Source organism: Neoarius graeffei, chromosome 6 (genome assembly GCF_027579695.1).
Source record: "Neoarius graeffei isolate fNeoGra1 chromosome 6, fNeoGra1.pri, whole genome shotgun sequence".
Lineage (NCBI taxonomy): Eukaryota > Metazoa > Chordata > Actinopteri > Siluriformes > Ariidae > Neoarius > Neoarius graeffei.
The window spans coordinates 47,484,375-47,501,944 of record NC_083574.1 but is presented as its reverse complement, the minus strand read 5'-3'; the positions used below and the strand labels follow the sequence as shown (position 1 = coordinate 47,501,944).

At 41.7% G+C, this 17,570-nt stretch overlaps 1 protein-coding gene across 2 annotated transcripts in view; it reads left to right on the top strand.

Annotated features, from left to right (window-relative positions):
• The first annotated feature begins 5,932 nt into the window (after positions 1-5,932).
• Positions 5,933-17,570, top strand: part of trabd (TraB domain containing) — a 29,978-nt gene continuing 18,340 nt past the window's right edge. Inside the window, exons 1-3 of one of the 2 annotated variants that reach the window (XM_060923743.1) lie at positions 5,933-6,045; positions 7,162-7,219; positions 17,388-17,445. In XM_060923743.1, coding sequence (XP_060779726.1) covers positions 7,196-7,219; positions 17,388-17,445 — 82 coding nt within the window. In that variant the 5' untranslated portion in view covers positions 5,933-6,045; positions 7,162-7,195. Of the gene's footprint in view, positions 6,046-6,270; positions 7,066-7,161; positions 7,220-17,387; positions 17,446-17,570 lie in introns of those variants that run through there. The other variant, XM_060923744.1, reaches the window with a different exon arrangement.

The following is a 17,570-nucleotide window of genomic DNA, read 5'->3' as shown; positions in this document are numbered from 1 at the left end:
AGAAAAAATTATGGAATCACTCAATGATGAGGAAAAAATTATGGAATCAAGCTATAACTTGCATTTCTAAAACATATATCCGCACAAGCCTAAATGTGCAAATTAGTCTGCAGTTAAAAGAGACTGCTTGAATGAGCTGTTGCACCTGGCTGATTGACAGAAAACATGGCCCCAACAAGAGAGCTGTCAGTTGAAACAATGGAAAGGATTATAAAACTCCTTAAAGAAGGTAATTCAACACGGAGTGTGGTTAAAGATGTTGGTTGTTTCCAGTCAGCTGTGTCTAAAATTTGGAGCAAGTACAAACAAAATGGGAAGGTTGTAAAAGGGAAACATACAGGTAGATCAACACGTCAGGACAGGAAACTCAAAGCAAGATGCCTTGAAAATAGACAATGCACAAGAAAATAAATGAAAAACAAATAGGCAGAAACAGGAGTCAATGTTTGTGACCAGAATTTAAGAAATCGGCTGAAGGAAATGGGATTTACATACAGAAAAGCCAAACGTTAACCATCATTAACACCTAAACAGAAGAAAACAAGGTTACAAAGGGGTTAAAGAGAAGGAGTCGTGGACTGTGGGTGATTGGATGAAAGTTATATTCAGTGATGAATCATGAATCTGCATTGGCCAAGGAGATGATGCTGGAACTTTTGTTTGGTGCTGTTCCAATGAAACATATAAAGATGACAAAACAAGCAAATTTCCACAGTCATTGATGATATGGGGTTGGATGTCAGGTAAAGGACCTGGGCAGATGGCAGTCATTACCTCTACAGTAAATGCACAGGTGTACATTGAAATTTTGGACACTTTTCTCATTCCATCAATCAAAAGTACTTTTGGTGGTGATGAAGTCATTTTTCAGGATGATAATGCATCTTGCTACAGAGCAAAGAGCATTAAAACTTTTCTTCAGGAAAGGCAGATCAACTCAATGGCATGGCCAGCAAACAGCCTGGATCTCAATCCAATTGAAAATATATGGTGGAAATTGGGGGGGGGGGAGTCCATGACAAGGCTCCATCCTGCAAAGCTGATCTGTCAACTGCTTTACGAGAAAGTTGGAACCTGACTGATAAAGAATATTGTTTTTCATTAGTGAAGTACACTCCTCAAAGAATTCAAGCTGTCATAAAAGCCAGAGGAGGTACAGCAAAGTACTAATTGTGATTTTTTTTATTTATGATTCCATAATTTTTTCCTCATCATTGAGTGATTCCATAATTTTTTCTTCTACTTGATCTTGAAAAAAATGTGCCATTAATTACAAAAAATTAATTAAATTTTTTTGAGGTATATTTTACAAAGCCAGAATGTTCAGCTATTAAATTAAATAATTTTGTGTCATATCTGTGATTTTTTTTTTTCTACAAAGTAAAACAGCTGAATTAACATCCTCCAGGAGTAGTGATTCCATATTTTTTGCCAGGGGTTGTACAAATAAGAGCACACTACAAGAACTTGGAGTTGAAAGAGAATTGCTGAAAACATTAAAAGATAGGAGAAAGAAGTGGTAAGGACATGTATTGACAGGAGATAGTTTATATCGGACAGTAATAGAAGGGAAACTAGAAGGGAAAAGGGGAAGAGAAAGAAGAAGAGCTACACTAATGGGCAACCTGGGAGGAGAAAGATGGTATGGTGAATTAAGAAGAATGGCAGAGGATAGAGAAGGATGGAGGCTGTCAAACCTGCAGGAGGACTTGTCCAAAGGCAGAACATGAAGAAGAAGAGGAATAGCTTACAAGAAGAATACAATACATCTCATCTATGACACAATAAGAATGATGTGGGGCAAACTATGTGACACATACACTTTTGAGCAATTTGTAGTTTGAAGTACAATTTGTGCTTAGTCTATCTCCTCTTATTTTCTCATACAAAGACATTTTAGGAGAAAAAGTATGGTAGAGTAAATAATCAACCCAGTTCGCATTCATTTCACACATCAATTTCACATGTGCCTTCTCAATCACTAATGAGGTTGTTGTTGTTGTTTTTAACTACTTGCTGCTTTCATATTAAATCAGTTGAATGTATGACCAGGCATATAATAAGTATAATGCTATGTGAGGAGATCCGTTTGTACTGATCATAACAATGGTATATCTCATGCAACAATATATAAATCTTGCACCTTTTTTCTTTTTTTTTTTTTTTATAAAATACAGGTATCTAGAAAAAAGTCAAAATTGTTAAAAATCAAAATGCAACGTGAATACTTAACAATCTATAACAACAAAAAAGTGGTGTAGTCATTAATCTGGTGTAGTAACAACAGCAACAACACCACATTAAAGGTAAGGTTAAAATGTTTATTAGGCTACACATCAAATGGCTTGGGTATGAACTTTACAATACCCAAAAATCATTCTTGGAATGGACAGAACCAGTAACCATATTACCAAAGATTTTCAGTTTATTGTTATTATGGGGTGGCACGGTGGCATAGTGGTTAGCACTGTCACCTCACAGCAAGAAGGTCCTGGGTTCAAGCCCAGTGGCCGAGGAGTTTTCTCTGTGGAGTTTGCATGCTCTTCCAGTGTCTGCATGGGTTTCCTCCAGGTGCTCTGGTTTCCCCCACAATCCAAAGACATGCAGGTTAGGCTAACTGGTGGCTCTAAATTGACCGTAGGTGTGAGTGTGAATGGTTGTTTGTCTCTGTGTGTCAGCCCTGTGATAACCTGGTAACTTGTCCAGGGTGTATCCCGCCTCTCACCCATAGTCAGCTGGGATAGGCTCCGGCTTGCCTGCAACCCTGCACAGGATAAGTGGTTACAGATAGTGGATGAATGGATAATGTTATTACATGTGATTAATGTTACAGGATTTGTTATCAGTATGAAAAACTTCGCATTATCTCTGGCACTATATGATAGCCCTTTACCAAAAAGTATGAAAATGCTAAATGTGGGGCACAGAGATGCACAAGCAACCAGCCATGTTCAATATTATCTTATGGTAACCAATGTGGCCACACCTACTCACATCAAAACAAAAACTGCCCACTTTCATGACTTTTTTGTTAGGTCCTGGGCAGAGGTGTAGCTAGGGGTAGATTTTGGGTTTGAACCCCCAAAATATTTTATGATGGTTCAAAATACTTATTTAAGAGTGGTTAACATAACACACTGACAGTGTAGCTGATTATGTGTCAGATAACATTGTTTTGTGCAGTAATTGCACTATAATTATAGTTCAAGTCATCATTATGATTCCATATTTAACAGGGTGGCCAAGGCTCATTGATTCACATGGGGCACAAAGGCTAGCCCACAGAAGAGCTATTGTAGCACAAACTTCTGAAAAATTATTTCTGATACCTTTCTGTTTTGGCGGCACGGTGGTGTAGTGGTTAGCGCTGTCGCCTCACAGCAAGAAGGTCCTGGGTTCGAGCCCTGGGGCCGGCGAGGGCCTTTCTGTGTGGAGTTTGCATGTTCTCCCCGTGTCCGCGTGGGTTTCCTCCGGGTGCTCCGGTTTCCCCCACAGTCCAAAGACATGCAGGTTAGGTTAACTGGTGACTCTAAATTGACCGTAGGTGTGAATGTGAGTGTGAATGGTTGTCTGTGTCTATGTGTCAGCCCTGTGATGACCTGGCGACTTGTCCAGGGTGTACCCCGCCTTTCTCCCGTAGTCAGCTGGGATAGGCTCCAGCTTGCCTGCGACCCTGTAGAAGGATAAAGCGGCTAGAGATAATGAGATGAGACCTTTCTGTTTTAGCCAGCATTAACTTTTTCAGTGAGAAGGTTGTTTAGACCTTTGATTTCAGCAAATCAATGAGCCTTCAGCACCCATAACCCTGTTGGCGGTTCACCGATTGTCCTTCCTTGGACCACTTTTGGTAGGTACTAACAACTGCATACCAGGAAAACCCCACAAGATGCGCCATTTTGGAGATTCTCAGACCCAGTTATCTGGCCATCACAATTTGGTCCTTGTCAAAGTCATTTAGAACCTTACTCTTGCCCATTTTCCCTGCTTCCAACACATCAAGTTCAAGAACTGACTGTTCTCTTGCTGAATAATATATCCCACCCCTTGACAGATGCCACTGTAATGAGATAATCAGTGTTATTCATTTTACCTGTGTTTCTAATGTTATGGCTGATTGGTGTGTGTGTGTGTGTGTGTCATATATATATATATATATATATACAGTATATATATATATATATATATATATATATATATAATCTCATTATCTCTAGCCGCTTTATCCTGTTCTACAGGGTCGCAGGCAAGCTGGAGCCTATCCCAGCTGACTACGGGCGAAAGGCGGGGTACACCCTAGACAAGTCGCCAGGTCATCACAGGACTGACACATAGACACAGACAACCATTCACACTCACATTCACACCTACGCTCAATTTAGAGCCACCAATTAGCCTAACCTGCATGTCTTTGGACTGTGGGGGAAACCGGAGCACCCGGAGGAAACCCATGCGGACACGGGGAGAACATGCAAACTCCGCACAGAAAGGCCCTCGCCGGCCACGGGGCTCGAACCCGGACCTTCTTGATATGAGGTGACAGCACTAACCACTACACCACCGTGCCGCCCCTCTGAGACACATACATATATACATATAAATATATATATGTGTGTGTGTGTGTGTGTGTGTGGCCAGTGTGGTTTATGCAAGACCTGTTCATAAACAAATGCTCTCAAACATGAATGAACTGAAGCAATGTTATAAAGAAGAGTGCGCCAAAATTCCTCCACAAAGATGTGAGAGACTGATAAAATCATACAGAAAACAATTGCTTCAAGTTATCGCTGCAAAAGGTGGTCCTGCAAGCTACTGAATCATGGAGTGTACTTACTTTTTCACACATGGATTCTGCATTTTCACTTAATTTTTGTTAAATAAATAATGACATGGTGGAATCTGTTGGGTGTTGCTTTACACCTGAAGTTAGAGTTGCATAATTTTAGGACTTGGTAAGGATCAGATGATTTTTTTTTAATGTCATGTCTTGATTGGTAAAACCATGTAACAGGAAGAGGGTGTAGTTTCTTTTTCACATAATTATATATATTAGAGAAAAGTAAGCCCTTATAAAACTCAATAAGCCACTGTGAGCATATAAACCTGTAAATACTTATATATACAGTGCTCAGCGTTAACTTCCATGGACGACCTGAACATCTCTATGAGATGGTTGCAGTTCCATCTTTCTTAAATTTTTGTACCACTTCTGCTGTACCACTACTTAATTTTTGTACCACTACTCACTTTTGTACAGTATTCTGACTGATAAGTAAAGCTTTGCTGATCTTCTTGTAGCCTTCACCTTTGTGGTGGAAAGAAATTATTTTCTTTGGGGAATTCTGAAGAGAGAAGTTGAGCATCACTCTCCATCCAGCATCCAGTCACTAAAAGAGGTCATTGTTGAAGAACGGAAAAAGATTGATGTTGCAAAATGTCGCCAACTTGTTCATTCCATGCCTAGAAGACTTGGTGCGGTCATTAAAAATCATGGAGGCCATACAAAGCACTAGATGTAGTAGTTTTTGTTGTGGGGTGCACTCATTTTTGCACCACCCTAATTTGAGTAAAACTGAAAAATGCGTAATCTAAGTTTATATTATTAACCTTACTTTTTCCTGTTATAAGTTAAACAGATGTTATATTAAACTTTGTCTTGTCAACATTTTGGAAATTGTTTGTGTTCATTGAGAGATTGTTTAAAATGGTTACTTTTCAAAGGTGGTGGACTCATTTACGCTGAGCACTGTATATATATATATATATATATATATATATATATATATATTAGAGAAAAGTAAGCCCTTATAAAACTCAATAAGCCACTGTGAGCATATAAACCTGTAAATACTGATATATATCTCAGTATTTACAGGTTTATATGCTCACAGTGGCTTATTGAGTTTTATAAGGGCTTACTTTTCACTTTTAGATGTTTTATGTAGACGTTTTGTCAACATTCTCCACTCAATCATTTTGTAAGTCTGACTTATGAACTCCGCAATACCCAGAAAACATGCAATGGGCGGAACCTGAGACCTGTCTGTCGTAAGTTTAATCGTTTCTCCTTTGTTGTGGCTTTATTTGCCTCATTATCAAGTTTTACAGTTTATTTTTAATACTTCCTTATGACTGATCTTCTAATTATTGAATTACTTGATCTGAAAAACTTTGCGTAAACTCTGGGCTGGTCTGATTTAGCTGAAGTTGTGTTGCTAGGCTGGGTAGCTAAGCTAGTCATTTACTAGAAGAGAGCTGGCTGAGTTTCCTCGCTAGCTGCAGCTGCTAATCAGCATGCCAGTTGGAATATCTACAAAAAAAAAAAAATCAATAATTAGATGTTTGGACTGAGCAGCATGCTGACAGTAATAAAGCAGAATGATAATCATGTGTAAGTACAAAAAAAAAAGGTAATCAAGAAGACCAAATGATCTGGAGTGCACTGAACTGTTAGTGAAATCACAACAAGTTAGCTTGTTGGCTTGCTTCACACAAATTCAAGCTAGCTAGCCTAGTTAGTTAGCGGAAGCTAATGGGCTCCTGTTTACGAGTACGCAAGCTAATGGCCAGGTAGCCAAATATCGACTAAAATAATCTCTCCGGATCTTGTTTTCCCTGAGGTTTGCCTGACAGGGTGTTCAGAAAATACCAAAGTTGTGTTAACTAGCTAAGTTCATTCCCAGCTTCACTGTTTCGATGGAATTTAAGAGTAGCTGATGTTAGTTAACAACGAAATACATGCTGCTGAATTTTAATAACAGATGAACGGTGCTTAAACTGGACATTTTGGATATTATTAATTAATGTTGGAAGAATAAATTTGCTGTTGCTGAGTTTAATGTCTCGCCGTGATGAACACACTCTCTTATAGAAAAGTCAACAGCGGATCTCAAATATCTCTAATCCTCCCTTGATAATAGGACTACGTAGTGCATGACATAACACGTCTTGCACACTAGCTAGTGCACCTCCACTCCAACAGGAAGTGATTTGGAATTTAGCCATTGCAAAACGCATACGTGGTCCTGGGATCCAGATGGTTGGTTTATTATAGACCCGCTAGCTACGGTATACACTGTTATTGCTTCCTGTTGCTCAGCTAATCTTCATAAAGATATGATTCAGACATGCGGGGGAACTTCCTGATTTTTTTTTTTATTTTAGATCACTGACGATTAGCTTTATTTGACGTCGCCCCATGGAACAGGACAATAATTCAGAGGTAAGATGAGAGGGACTTTCATTTCTGTAATTGGTCTCTTTCTATGGGACAGAGATGGGATGTCCCTAGGCTTGTTTTGCTTAATATATGTCTATTATATTGTTTTTTTTATTGTGGCACATTAATTGACACAAAACGCTAAAATTTTCTCCTCAAGGTGTAACGTCACGTGACTCGCTCAATTTGAATAACCCCACCCACCACCTGAAGTAAATCTGGTTAATTAATTACTTACTCAGTGGAAAAATTAACACCATTTACTAATCTTGGAACTACAGTGTGTTCCAAAAGTTTCCATGCATAGTGGAAATTAACACACTTTTTTTTTTTAACAAAATATCTTCCAAAATTTGTCATACTTAGTTTATATAAAAACACACACACACTTACTTTTGGGGCGGCACGGTGGTGTAGTGGTTAGCGCTGTCGCCTCACAGCAAGAAGGTCCGGGTTCGAGCCCCGTAGCCGGCGAGGGCCTTTCTGTGCGGAGTTTGCATGTTCTCCCCGTGTCCGCGTGGGTTTCCTCCGGGTGCTCCGGTTTCCCCCACAGTCCAAAGACATGCAGGTTAGGTTAACTGGTGACTCTAAATTGACCGTAGGTGTGAGTGTGAATGGGTGTTTGTCCCTGTATCAGCCCTGCGATGATCTTGCGACTTGCCCGTAGTCAGCTGGGATAGGCTCCTGCGACCCTGTAGAACAGGATAAGCGGCTACAGATAATGGATGGATAGACACACACACACTGTTGGGGCGGCACGGTGGTGTAGTGGTTAGCACTGTTGCCTCACAGCAAGAAGGTCCTGGGTTCGAGCCCTGTGGCCGGCGAGGGTCTTTCTGTGTGGAGTTTGTATGTTCTCCCTGTGTCTGCGTGGGTTTCCTCCGGGTGCTCCGGTTTCCCCCACAGTCCAAAGACATGCAGGTTAGGTTAATTGGTGGCTCTAAATCAGGGGTGCCAGGGTGAAATTGGTAAGGGGGCCAGATTTTTTTCAAGTGGGACCTTGGGGGCCGAATTACACTCTTGGCCTGAAAAGACCAGACACTAACTCAACAAAAGGACATTATTTTATATGATTTTTGAAGGCCTATATGTCCAAAAGGAATTGTAAAGCTATAGCCTCAAAATGAGGCGCACAATAACATGGCAGACAAAAGCAATTTACCCTCTGAAAATGTAACAGTCTAAGCATGCAAGTAGCCTGCATTTATAAAAAAAAATGCTACAGAAATGGACTAAGACACAAATAACACAAGTGTAAACTGTAAATGACTTAGATCAGATTTATTGATCTTGCACATCAAAAACATGTCAATGCATAGGCCTAATTAGGCCAATTAAAACGATTGGCAAGTAGGCCTAAACGAGTCAAAAGAAAGAAGTGCCAGGGTAAATAATTCCACCAATAGGTCAAGTGACTAAATATCCAGTAGCATTAGTTTAAAAGAGCCAAATATGACTGAACATACCAATAAAAACAAACTACAGATGGCACATTAACTTTGCTGGTCAAGTCCCACATATATTTCCACACACCCATCCTGTTTATTCCCCCTCAAGCACACAGCAACATGGGGGAGAAATACCAGCTACATTTTACATGTGGAAGCCAGAAGTCTTTTACTTTTTACCAGCTTGTCGACATTGGGGGACAGACTCTGGGCAGTTGCTATTTTCATGACATCGTTGAGATGTCCATGGGTCAGACGACTACGCAGTTTCGATTTATTAATATTCATTACTGAAAATGCCTGTTCACATAAATATGTTGTCCCGAACATACAGAGTATTTTACCGGCAAAGGCCGTGATAATTGGGTACTCTGGTGGCAATGACTGATAGAAAGATTGGATTCCAACAGATGCGTATTTATCCTTGACGAATGCACCCTCCGAAAATGGCTTGGACACTTTTGCGATCTCCCACGCGATGATGTAGCTCGCCTTCACTGCCCCTAACATGAAATAAAATGTACAACAAAGATATTGAGACACCCCTCTTTGAAAACAGCCGCATTTAACATTAAAGGAGAACTGAAGATGATGTATGATATTAAAACGAACCTTCATGTGTCTCTCGAGACTTTGAGAAAGCTGCTTGCTGTTTTTGAAGGTTCGAGGCAAGCTCATTTAGCTTTTCAGTCCTGCGTTGCCCGGTGAACTGGCTGTATTTGTCGGCGTGGGTCTCGTAATGTCTTTTGACATTGTATTCCTTCGGTACAGCCACTTGTTGCGAACAAATCAGACAAACAGGTTTTCCCCCTACTTCCCAGAAAAAGTATTTCTCTCTCCATTTTTCCTGAAAGATGCGACCCTCAGAATCAACTTTTCTCTTTTTAGACTGTTGTTGCTTGTGAACGAGCAACAACTAGCCTACTCTACATTAAATCCGGGTCATTGCACCTGCGCGTGCTGCAGCAAGCAGAGAGCAGCTAAAAACGAACCGATGGATTACACGAAAATGGAATCAAATTGAAACATTAGATTTAAAATCATTACGAAAAAAAACCACAACATTCGATTTTTATTATTATTTAAAAAAAAAAAAGTCTCATGAACCACCGGGCCGGATGTGATGACCAATCGGGCCGTATCCGGCCCGCGGGCCGTTACCATGGCACCCCAGCTCTAAATTGACTGTAGGTGTGAATGTGAGTGTGAATGGTTGTTTTTCTCTCTATCAATCCTGCGATGACCCCGCCTCTTGCCCGTAGTCAGCTGGGATAGGCTCCAGCTTGCCTGTGACCCTGTAGAACAGGATAAGCAGCTACAGATGATGGATGGATGGAGATATATATGTGCGCACACACACACACACTTTTGGGGTGGCATGGTGGTGTCGTGGTTGGCATTGTCATCTCACAGCGAGAAGGTTCTGGGTTCAAGCCCAGCGGCCGGCGAGGGCCTTTCTGTGTGGAGTTTGCATGTTCTCCCCGTGTCTGCGTGGGTTTCCTCCAGGTGCTCCGGTTTCCTCCACAGTCCAAAGACATGCAGGTTAGGCTAACTAGTGGCTCTAAATTGAGTTTATCTCTGTGTCAGCCCTGCGATGGCCTGATGACTTGTCCAGGGTGTACCCCGCCTCTCACCCGTAGTCAGCTGGGATAGGCTCCAGCTTGCCTGCGACCTTGTAGAACAGGATAAGCGGCTACAGATGATGGATGGATATATACTTTTTTTTCCCCCCAGACAGCCTTTAAGAATGACTGACTTTTAACAGAAGTAGAACCTACTGAAATCAGGAAAAGCTACACCACAAAGGTCTGCAGGAATGCATTTGAAGTGCAGTTACATGAACAACACCCTGTGTGTTAACACGACTTCATCATGAGTGAGATGTGTGTTTACAAAGAAATGGCAATCATGTTGAGGATATTTTGGTAAGTTACACTTTTTTGGGGAAAAAGTGCTAATTTCCCCTACATATGTGCCGACAGCACACAAACTGTTCACTCTCCTGCCCTCTGGAAGGTGCTACAGGAGCCTTTGGACCAAAACCTTTAGGTTCAGGAACAGGTTTTTTTTTTTTTTTTTCCTTCAGCCGTCTAACTGCTGAACTCCACCCCCCCACGCCACACACACACACTCACCACCAATCCCCCACCACCACCACCAAACCGAATTGACTTGAACTTCACTGCACTATTACCATCACTATCACCATTTGCACCACTGTTTATTCATACCGCATTTTGTATATACTGCAAATATCTATATCATATACCATTGCACTATAGTACATTCATAATGCACATTTGTACATACTGTAAATATCTATATCATTATACCATTCCATACCCTGTAATTTCTGTACATTTATATTTGTATATTACACTTATGCTATTTACTGCTATGCACTTCTGGTTAGATGCAGTCTGCATTTCCTTGCCTTGTACCTGTGACATATGCAATGATAATAAAGTTGAATCTAATCTAATCTGGAGACTTTTGGGACACGAGTACAGTAGAGATGTGCTCAGGTTCTTTAATCCCACTCCCATCTGTTTCTGGTCTTGCCTACTTCTGCAGAAAGTTTCACCATTCGAGACCGATCAATCTCATCATCTGTAGCCGCTTTATCCTGTTCTACAGGGTCGCAGGCAAGCTGGAGCCTATCCCAGCTGACTACAGGTGAAAGGCGGGGTACACCCTGGACAAGTCGCCAGGTCATCACAAGGCTGACACATATGGCCCTTTTCCACTACCCTTTTTCAGCTCGCTTCAGCTCGCTTCAGCCCGACACGGCTCGCGTTTCGACTATCTAAGAACAGCACGACTCGGCTCGCTTCAGCCCTGCTTAGCCCCCAAAACTCGCACGGTTTTGGAGTGGGGCTGAAGCGAGCCAAACCGAGCTGAGTGAGGCTCGGGGTGTGGGGAGACACTCCCCTGTGCACTGATTGGTGAGGAGGAGTGTCCACACACGCCCCGCGAGCACGCTGGGATCTGTAAACACCGTAAACCCGGAAGAAGGAGAATTACGAATTACGAGAATTATGAAGCCTTATGCGCCTCGCCTCATCTATATGCTCTTGCCAGTATCTGTTGGCGTTGTCGGTGACAACAAGCCACAGCACCAAGACCAGCAACACTAACAACCCCATGTCCTCCATGTTTATTGTTTACTATCCGGGTTGTGAGACTACCGCTTAAAAGGTCACTGATGTCACTGTTTGCGCCGCATAACGACATCACCTGACGTCCACCCACTTTCGCTAACTCCACCCAATGTGTCCACCCACTTCCAGCCAGCACGGTTCAGCGCGGTTGTAGTCGAAATGCAACTCCAACAGCCCCGCTCAGCCCAACTCAGCACGGCACGGCTCAGCCCAACTCAGCCGCGTTGGTAGTGGAAAAGCGGCAATAGACACAGACAACCATTCACACTCACATTCACACCTACGGTCAATTTAGAGCCACCAGTTAACCTAACCTGCATGTCTTTGGACTGTGGGGGAAACCGGAGCACCCGGAGGAAACCCACGCGGACACGGGGAGAACATGCAAACTCCACACAGAAAGGCCCTCGCTGGCCCCGGGGCTCGAACCCAGGACCTTCTTGCTGTGAGGCGACAGCGCTAACCACTACACCACCGTGCCACCCCCATTCGAGACCATTCTGCAATTATTTAAGTTTGTATATGCCTACAATTTTCTTTTCTAATTTAGTTGGTTCTATTTCCCAATATGATGATAATAATAATCATAATAATTAAAAAAAAAAATCACAGCAACCCTAAGCAGAATTAAGCGTTTCCTGAAGATGGAAGAATAAACGTTTCTTTAGAATTACTCTATCCCAAACCAATGTTCAATTCAAATGTGTCGAAGTGTGGAACAGTTTTAATCCTTCTATCAGAGCTGCCACTTCATTTCTCAGTTTTAAAAAAACTCCTAAAAAATCATCTGCTTTCCTCCCCAAGTAACATTTAGACTCTTTGACAAGTTTGACGAGTGTTTGACGAGTGACTTCATCGAGTGGACTTCAGTGGCGACTATGATATTGAATTAATTCAACAAAGTGTTAATTCAATATCATAGTCGCCACTGAAGTCCACTCGATCCTTGTTTACCGTCAATGGATCGGTCACTCGTCAAACAGTCCGCCAGAATCCGAGTAGGGAATGGCTGAGCGTAGCTGTCAGTCAAACACAAGTTACCCAATGGGAATGCATTCCTGGACAGCCCACCCACACGTGAAGTTTGTGCCAAAACTGCAAGCAAAAAGTCAGGGAGCGCAAACGAGAAAGCTGGAATCACAACCAACATAAATTATGTCACACAAAACTGAGAAAGACGCGGAACAAAAATAAAAGGTTTCTGAAGAGTAATAGACTGATATTTTTGCACGATTACACGAATAATTTGTTTGCTAGTCTAAAAAAAATTGACTTTTTTTTCTTTTTTTGTATTTTGATTTGTCGTTTTTGTTTGATATTTCAAAAGTATTGAATGAACATTTTGGCACAAAATTGATTCCATAGAAATAAGGTAAGAATGAAGAATTAAAACTAACAAAACATCCAGAACATCAACTAAACCAAACACTATTTAAGCCACCCGTTTTTTATTTTTAGGTTCACGGATTTTTTTCAGCATATTTCTGATAATGTCGGGCGAAATAAAAATAAGTGTCTTTTTTTTCTTTTTTTTCGCATGGCAAAATTTCAATGTCGGATTAAGATGATAAAGTAATTTAAATTCAAAAGACTCCATGTCTTGGTATGTATACAGTGTAGTGTAAATACCAAGACATTCACTGCAGTTATATTTATCAGGAACATTTAAAATTTGAAAAATATTGTCCAATTTCTGTTTTCCTACATATCAATATTTATCATGAATCTTGTCGAACACCTTCAAAAAATCAGTTTCAACATTTCTTAAAAGCACACAGCAAGAGAGATTTTGTACCACAGATACATGTACTTGTCTGATCTCAAAAATATTGATCCACATACTGTGTATCAGAGCTATTTTTCTATATACCATCAATTTATACCTGTACAAGTACCGTACATATGCTCATGAGGCTATCGCTAGCCATCAGCCACTTAAAGAAAATCTTGAAAAATATAATACAGATTAGCCAAAAATATATTTCTTCTTTTGATTTACTGTAATGTGGTTAATCAATTTGAAATCCTAGTGCTAGCCTGGCATTCCCAATGACAATTCTTAAGATTGCGCAAATCCTAAGTAGGCACACAACACGTTTGTGTGTGTGTGTGTGTGTTCTAATATAAAACTGGACTAGTATTCCAGTACTTACTCCTCTGAAGGTGTGTGGTCATATGATCGTTGCGCTCTCATTAGCACACCGAGGGCTGATACCTTCGTTGTACTCGGTTCGATAGGACTCTCTCCAGCACCTTCCTCTTCTAATTCTACAGTCAGATACCTGCAGCCAAAATCTCGAACTAACGTTACTGCAGGCATGTTCAGCATGGCCCTGGTTAAATCGCTACCTTCTCTCTGTGAACCAAAGATCGTTTTGATCTTTTCATTGTTTATCTTCAACGCTTGAGAGACAAAATCGCCCACGTTTTGATCGGTGAGACAATGAAAAGATTTTTGTTTACCACATGTTATGCTTACATAGAGTTGAGTCGATGGCTCGGAAGCCATGCTGTCAGCATCAGCCATGATCAGCACGAGGTTTATACTGTCGTAAAACGGTCGTAAATCACCCCGTAGAATTTACAACATTCGAATCGAACATTCAGGTGAATACGCAATAGTTTTGTTTTCTGACTTGGCTGAAGTGGATATATACAACACACGTTGTCATTTGTATTTACGATTTTTCCTTTTTACTTGTGACAAATAGGATCTAGTACTGGGGATAGAATGCTGTTAGAAGAAAAATATGTGACCCAAAAATGTCATTTCTTTTTTGTATGTTTCGGCGGTTCAAATAAAACTAAAAATACACACAGACTTTTTTTTATTTTTTCAGCGGTAGTATTTAACTGCCGTCGGCGGATCCGCGATCCGAAAAATCTAAAATGAGTCGCCTTAGTAAGGAATAAGGGTTTTGAAACCTGATTAAGAAGTAGTAATGCATCAGACAAGAAATGCAAGTAATAACAAAGAAATCAACAACAATTAAAACTTTTTAAAATGGTGTGTTTTAAAAACAATTAAAACTAAAGCTGGGCAGACACTGTGCGATTTTTTTTTTTTTTTCCAATCGCGGTATTCAGCTGCTGCTCACACTGTACGAGTGAATCGCAGGGGTAAACAGCACGCAGCTTACGATTCCTGTTCTCACACTATGCGATGCTCGGATGCGATGCTCAGGATTTCAAACAGGTTTGATTTTCATCCGATCGATCGGGAGGAGGTCGTGAGGTGTTAATCGCTTGTCGTTACCCCATGTATACTACACGATCCGAGATGCATGATTGAGCCAAAACTCGGCCCGGTCTCCAAAATAGTCGTACAAGTGAAAATCGTGTCAAAATCGGGCCAAAAATCGCACAGTGTATGCCCAGCATAAACAAGATGTCCTAAAACATCGAACACTCCTAAATGCTACAGTGTCAAAATGAGCTTTAAAGATGTGATTTAAAAGTTGTAATACAGGGAGACTGGGTAAGATGTCTCAATTTAGGGCTGCAATAGTGAGGTGAGAAAGCGAGTGCAGGCAGGGTGGAGCAGTTGGAGAAGGATTTCAGGAGTCATTTGTGATAGGAAAGTCCCAGCAAAAGGTAAGCTGTATAAGACAGTAGTGAGACCAGCTGTGATGTATGGATTGGAGACCGTCCCCTTAACGAAGAGACAGGAGGCAAAATTGGAGGTGGCGGAGTTGAGGATGTTAAGGTTTGCGATGGGAGTGACGAGGTTGGACAGGATAAGGAACGAGCACATCAGAGGGACAGCACATGTGGAGAGCTTGGGAATTAAGCTAAGAGAGATGAGACTGAGATGGTCTGGGCACATCCTGAGAAGAGATGCAGAGCATGTTGGAAGGAGAATGTTGAGGATGGAGCTGCCAGGCAAACGAAAACGAGGAAGGCCAAAGAGGAGATACATGGATGTGGTGAGAGAGGACATGAAAGTGGCAGGTGTGGTAGAGAAGGATGCGGAAGACAGGGAGCGATGGAGACGAAAGATCCGCTGTGGTGACCCCTAATCGGGAGCAGCCAAAAGAAGAAGAAAATAAAATGCATAGTCACTTTTACTTGGGCCCGTCCCATGGGATTAACATAAACAAATGGTCTTTCTGTATCAGACTTCCTGCTCCTTCTCCTGTGAAAGTAAAAACCACCTGGTCCCAGGAATTCCAGTCCTGATGCACGCTGGCAACAAAATGGCGATTAAAAATTTTGTACAAACGCCACGATTTTGTGACCTTTAACTACTACACTGCAGTGACGCAACCGATCTGACTTCATCAGAGTTTCAACCATTCACACCTATGGGCAGTTTAGAGTAGCCAGTTAACCTAACCGCATGTTTTTGGACTGTGGGGGAAACCCATGCAGAGAACATGCAAACTCCACACACAAACGTCCCAGTCAGCCGCTGGGCTCAAACCCAGAACCTTCTTGCTGTGAGGCAACAGTGCTAACCACTGCACCACCGTGCTACCCAACCTTTAACAAGAACAGCATTATTTAATTTTCACTGTTCTGTAAAAGTCTTTCCTGTCGTCTTGAAGGAATCATGAAGGCTACAAAGACCAAGGTAGTTTTTAATGCTGTGCCTCAATATTTACAGGTTTACATTTTTGTGTATTATTATTATTGATGCTAGTGCTGTCGCCTCACAGCAAGAAGGTCCGGGTTCGAGCCCCGTGGCCGGCGAGGGCCTTTCTGTGCGGAGTTTGCATGTTCTCCCCGTGTCCGCGTGGGTTTCCTCCGGGTGCTCCGGTTTCCCCCACAGTCCAAAGACATGCAGGTTAGGTTAACTGGTGACTCTAAATTGACCGTAGGTGTGAATGTGAGTGTGAATGGTTGTCTGTGTCTATGTGTCAGCCCTGTGATGACCTGGCGACTTGTCCAGGGTGTACCCCGCCTTTCGCCCGTAGTCAGCTGGGATAGGCTCCAGCTTGCCTGCGACCCTGTAGAACAGGATAAAGCAGCTAGAGATAATGAGATGAGATGATATTATTGATGCTGACTTTAAAAAGTGATCTATTTCTCTCTTGTCACTTTTGTTGTCATGCAGTGGTTTGATACTGCCATACTCACACTACCACACCACAGTACAGTAGTTCTGTTGATGGTTTATAATTAAAAAACCACGAGTTGGCCTAGTGGTTAGCGTGTCCGCCGCTCGATTGGGAGATCGCAAGTTCTATTCACGGTCGGGTCATACAAAAGACCGTCAAAAATGGTACCTACTGCCGTCTGGCAAGGCACGCTGCAATACAGATGCAAGTGGGGAGTCAAACTCTCACGGTTACCAGAGGACGAGCCCCCCACTGTAACCCTAGCTATGTAATAGGAGAGAGGCCGAGGGCTACGGAAACGGAGATTGGCAGCGCCATATGGCGTGGGAAGGACTTTATAATTAAAACGTGATCTATTGTCAAAAAAAGATCTTCATTGAGAAGTAAACCTGAGTTACACCATGTATTCAGGCGGGCTATAGTGTTGTAACACTTGCTCATTTTTAAAACAAGTTATAATGTTCCTGTTTTATTTATTAATATTTTTCTTCTTTGTATATAGGAGGAAGCAGTTGGTATATCAGAGGATGACACACAGCAACGGTATTCACTTGAACTCTGTGAGTTTTAGTTATTTTACTAAATAGTCAAGTTTACAAAACGTTTTGCAACGTGTTTCGTCTCGGCCAAATGCACAACTAATGTTTGAATACTGGTGCGTGTACTGGAAACTTCCATTGATACC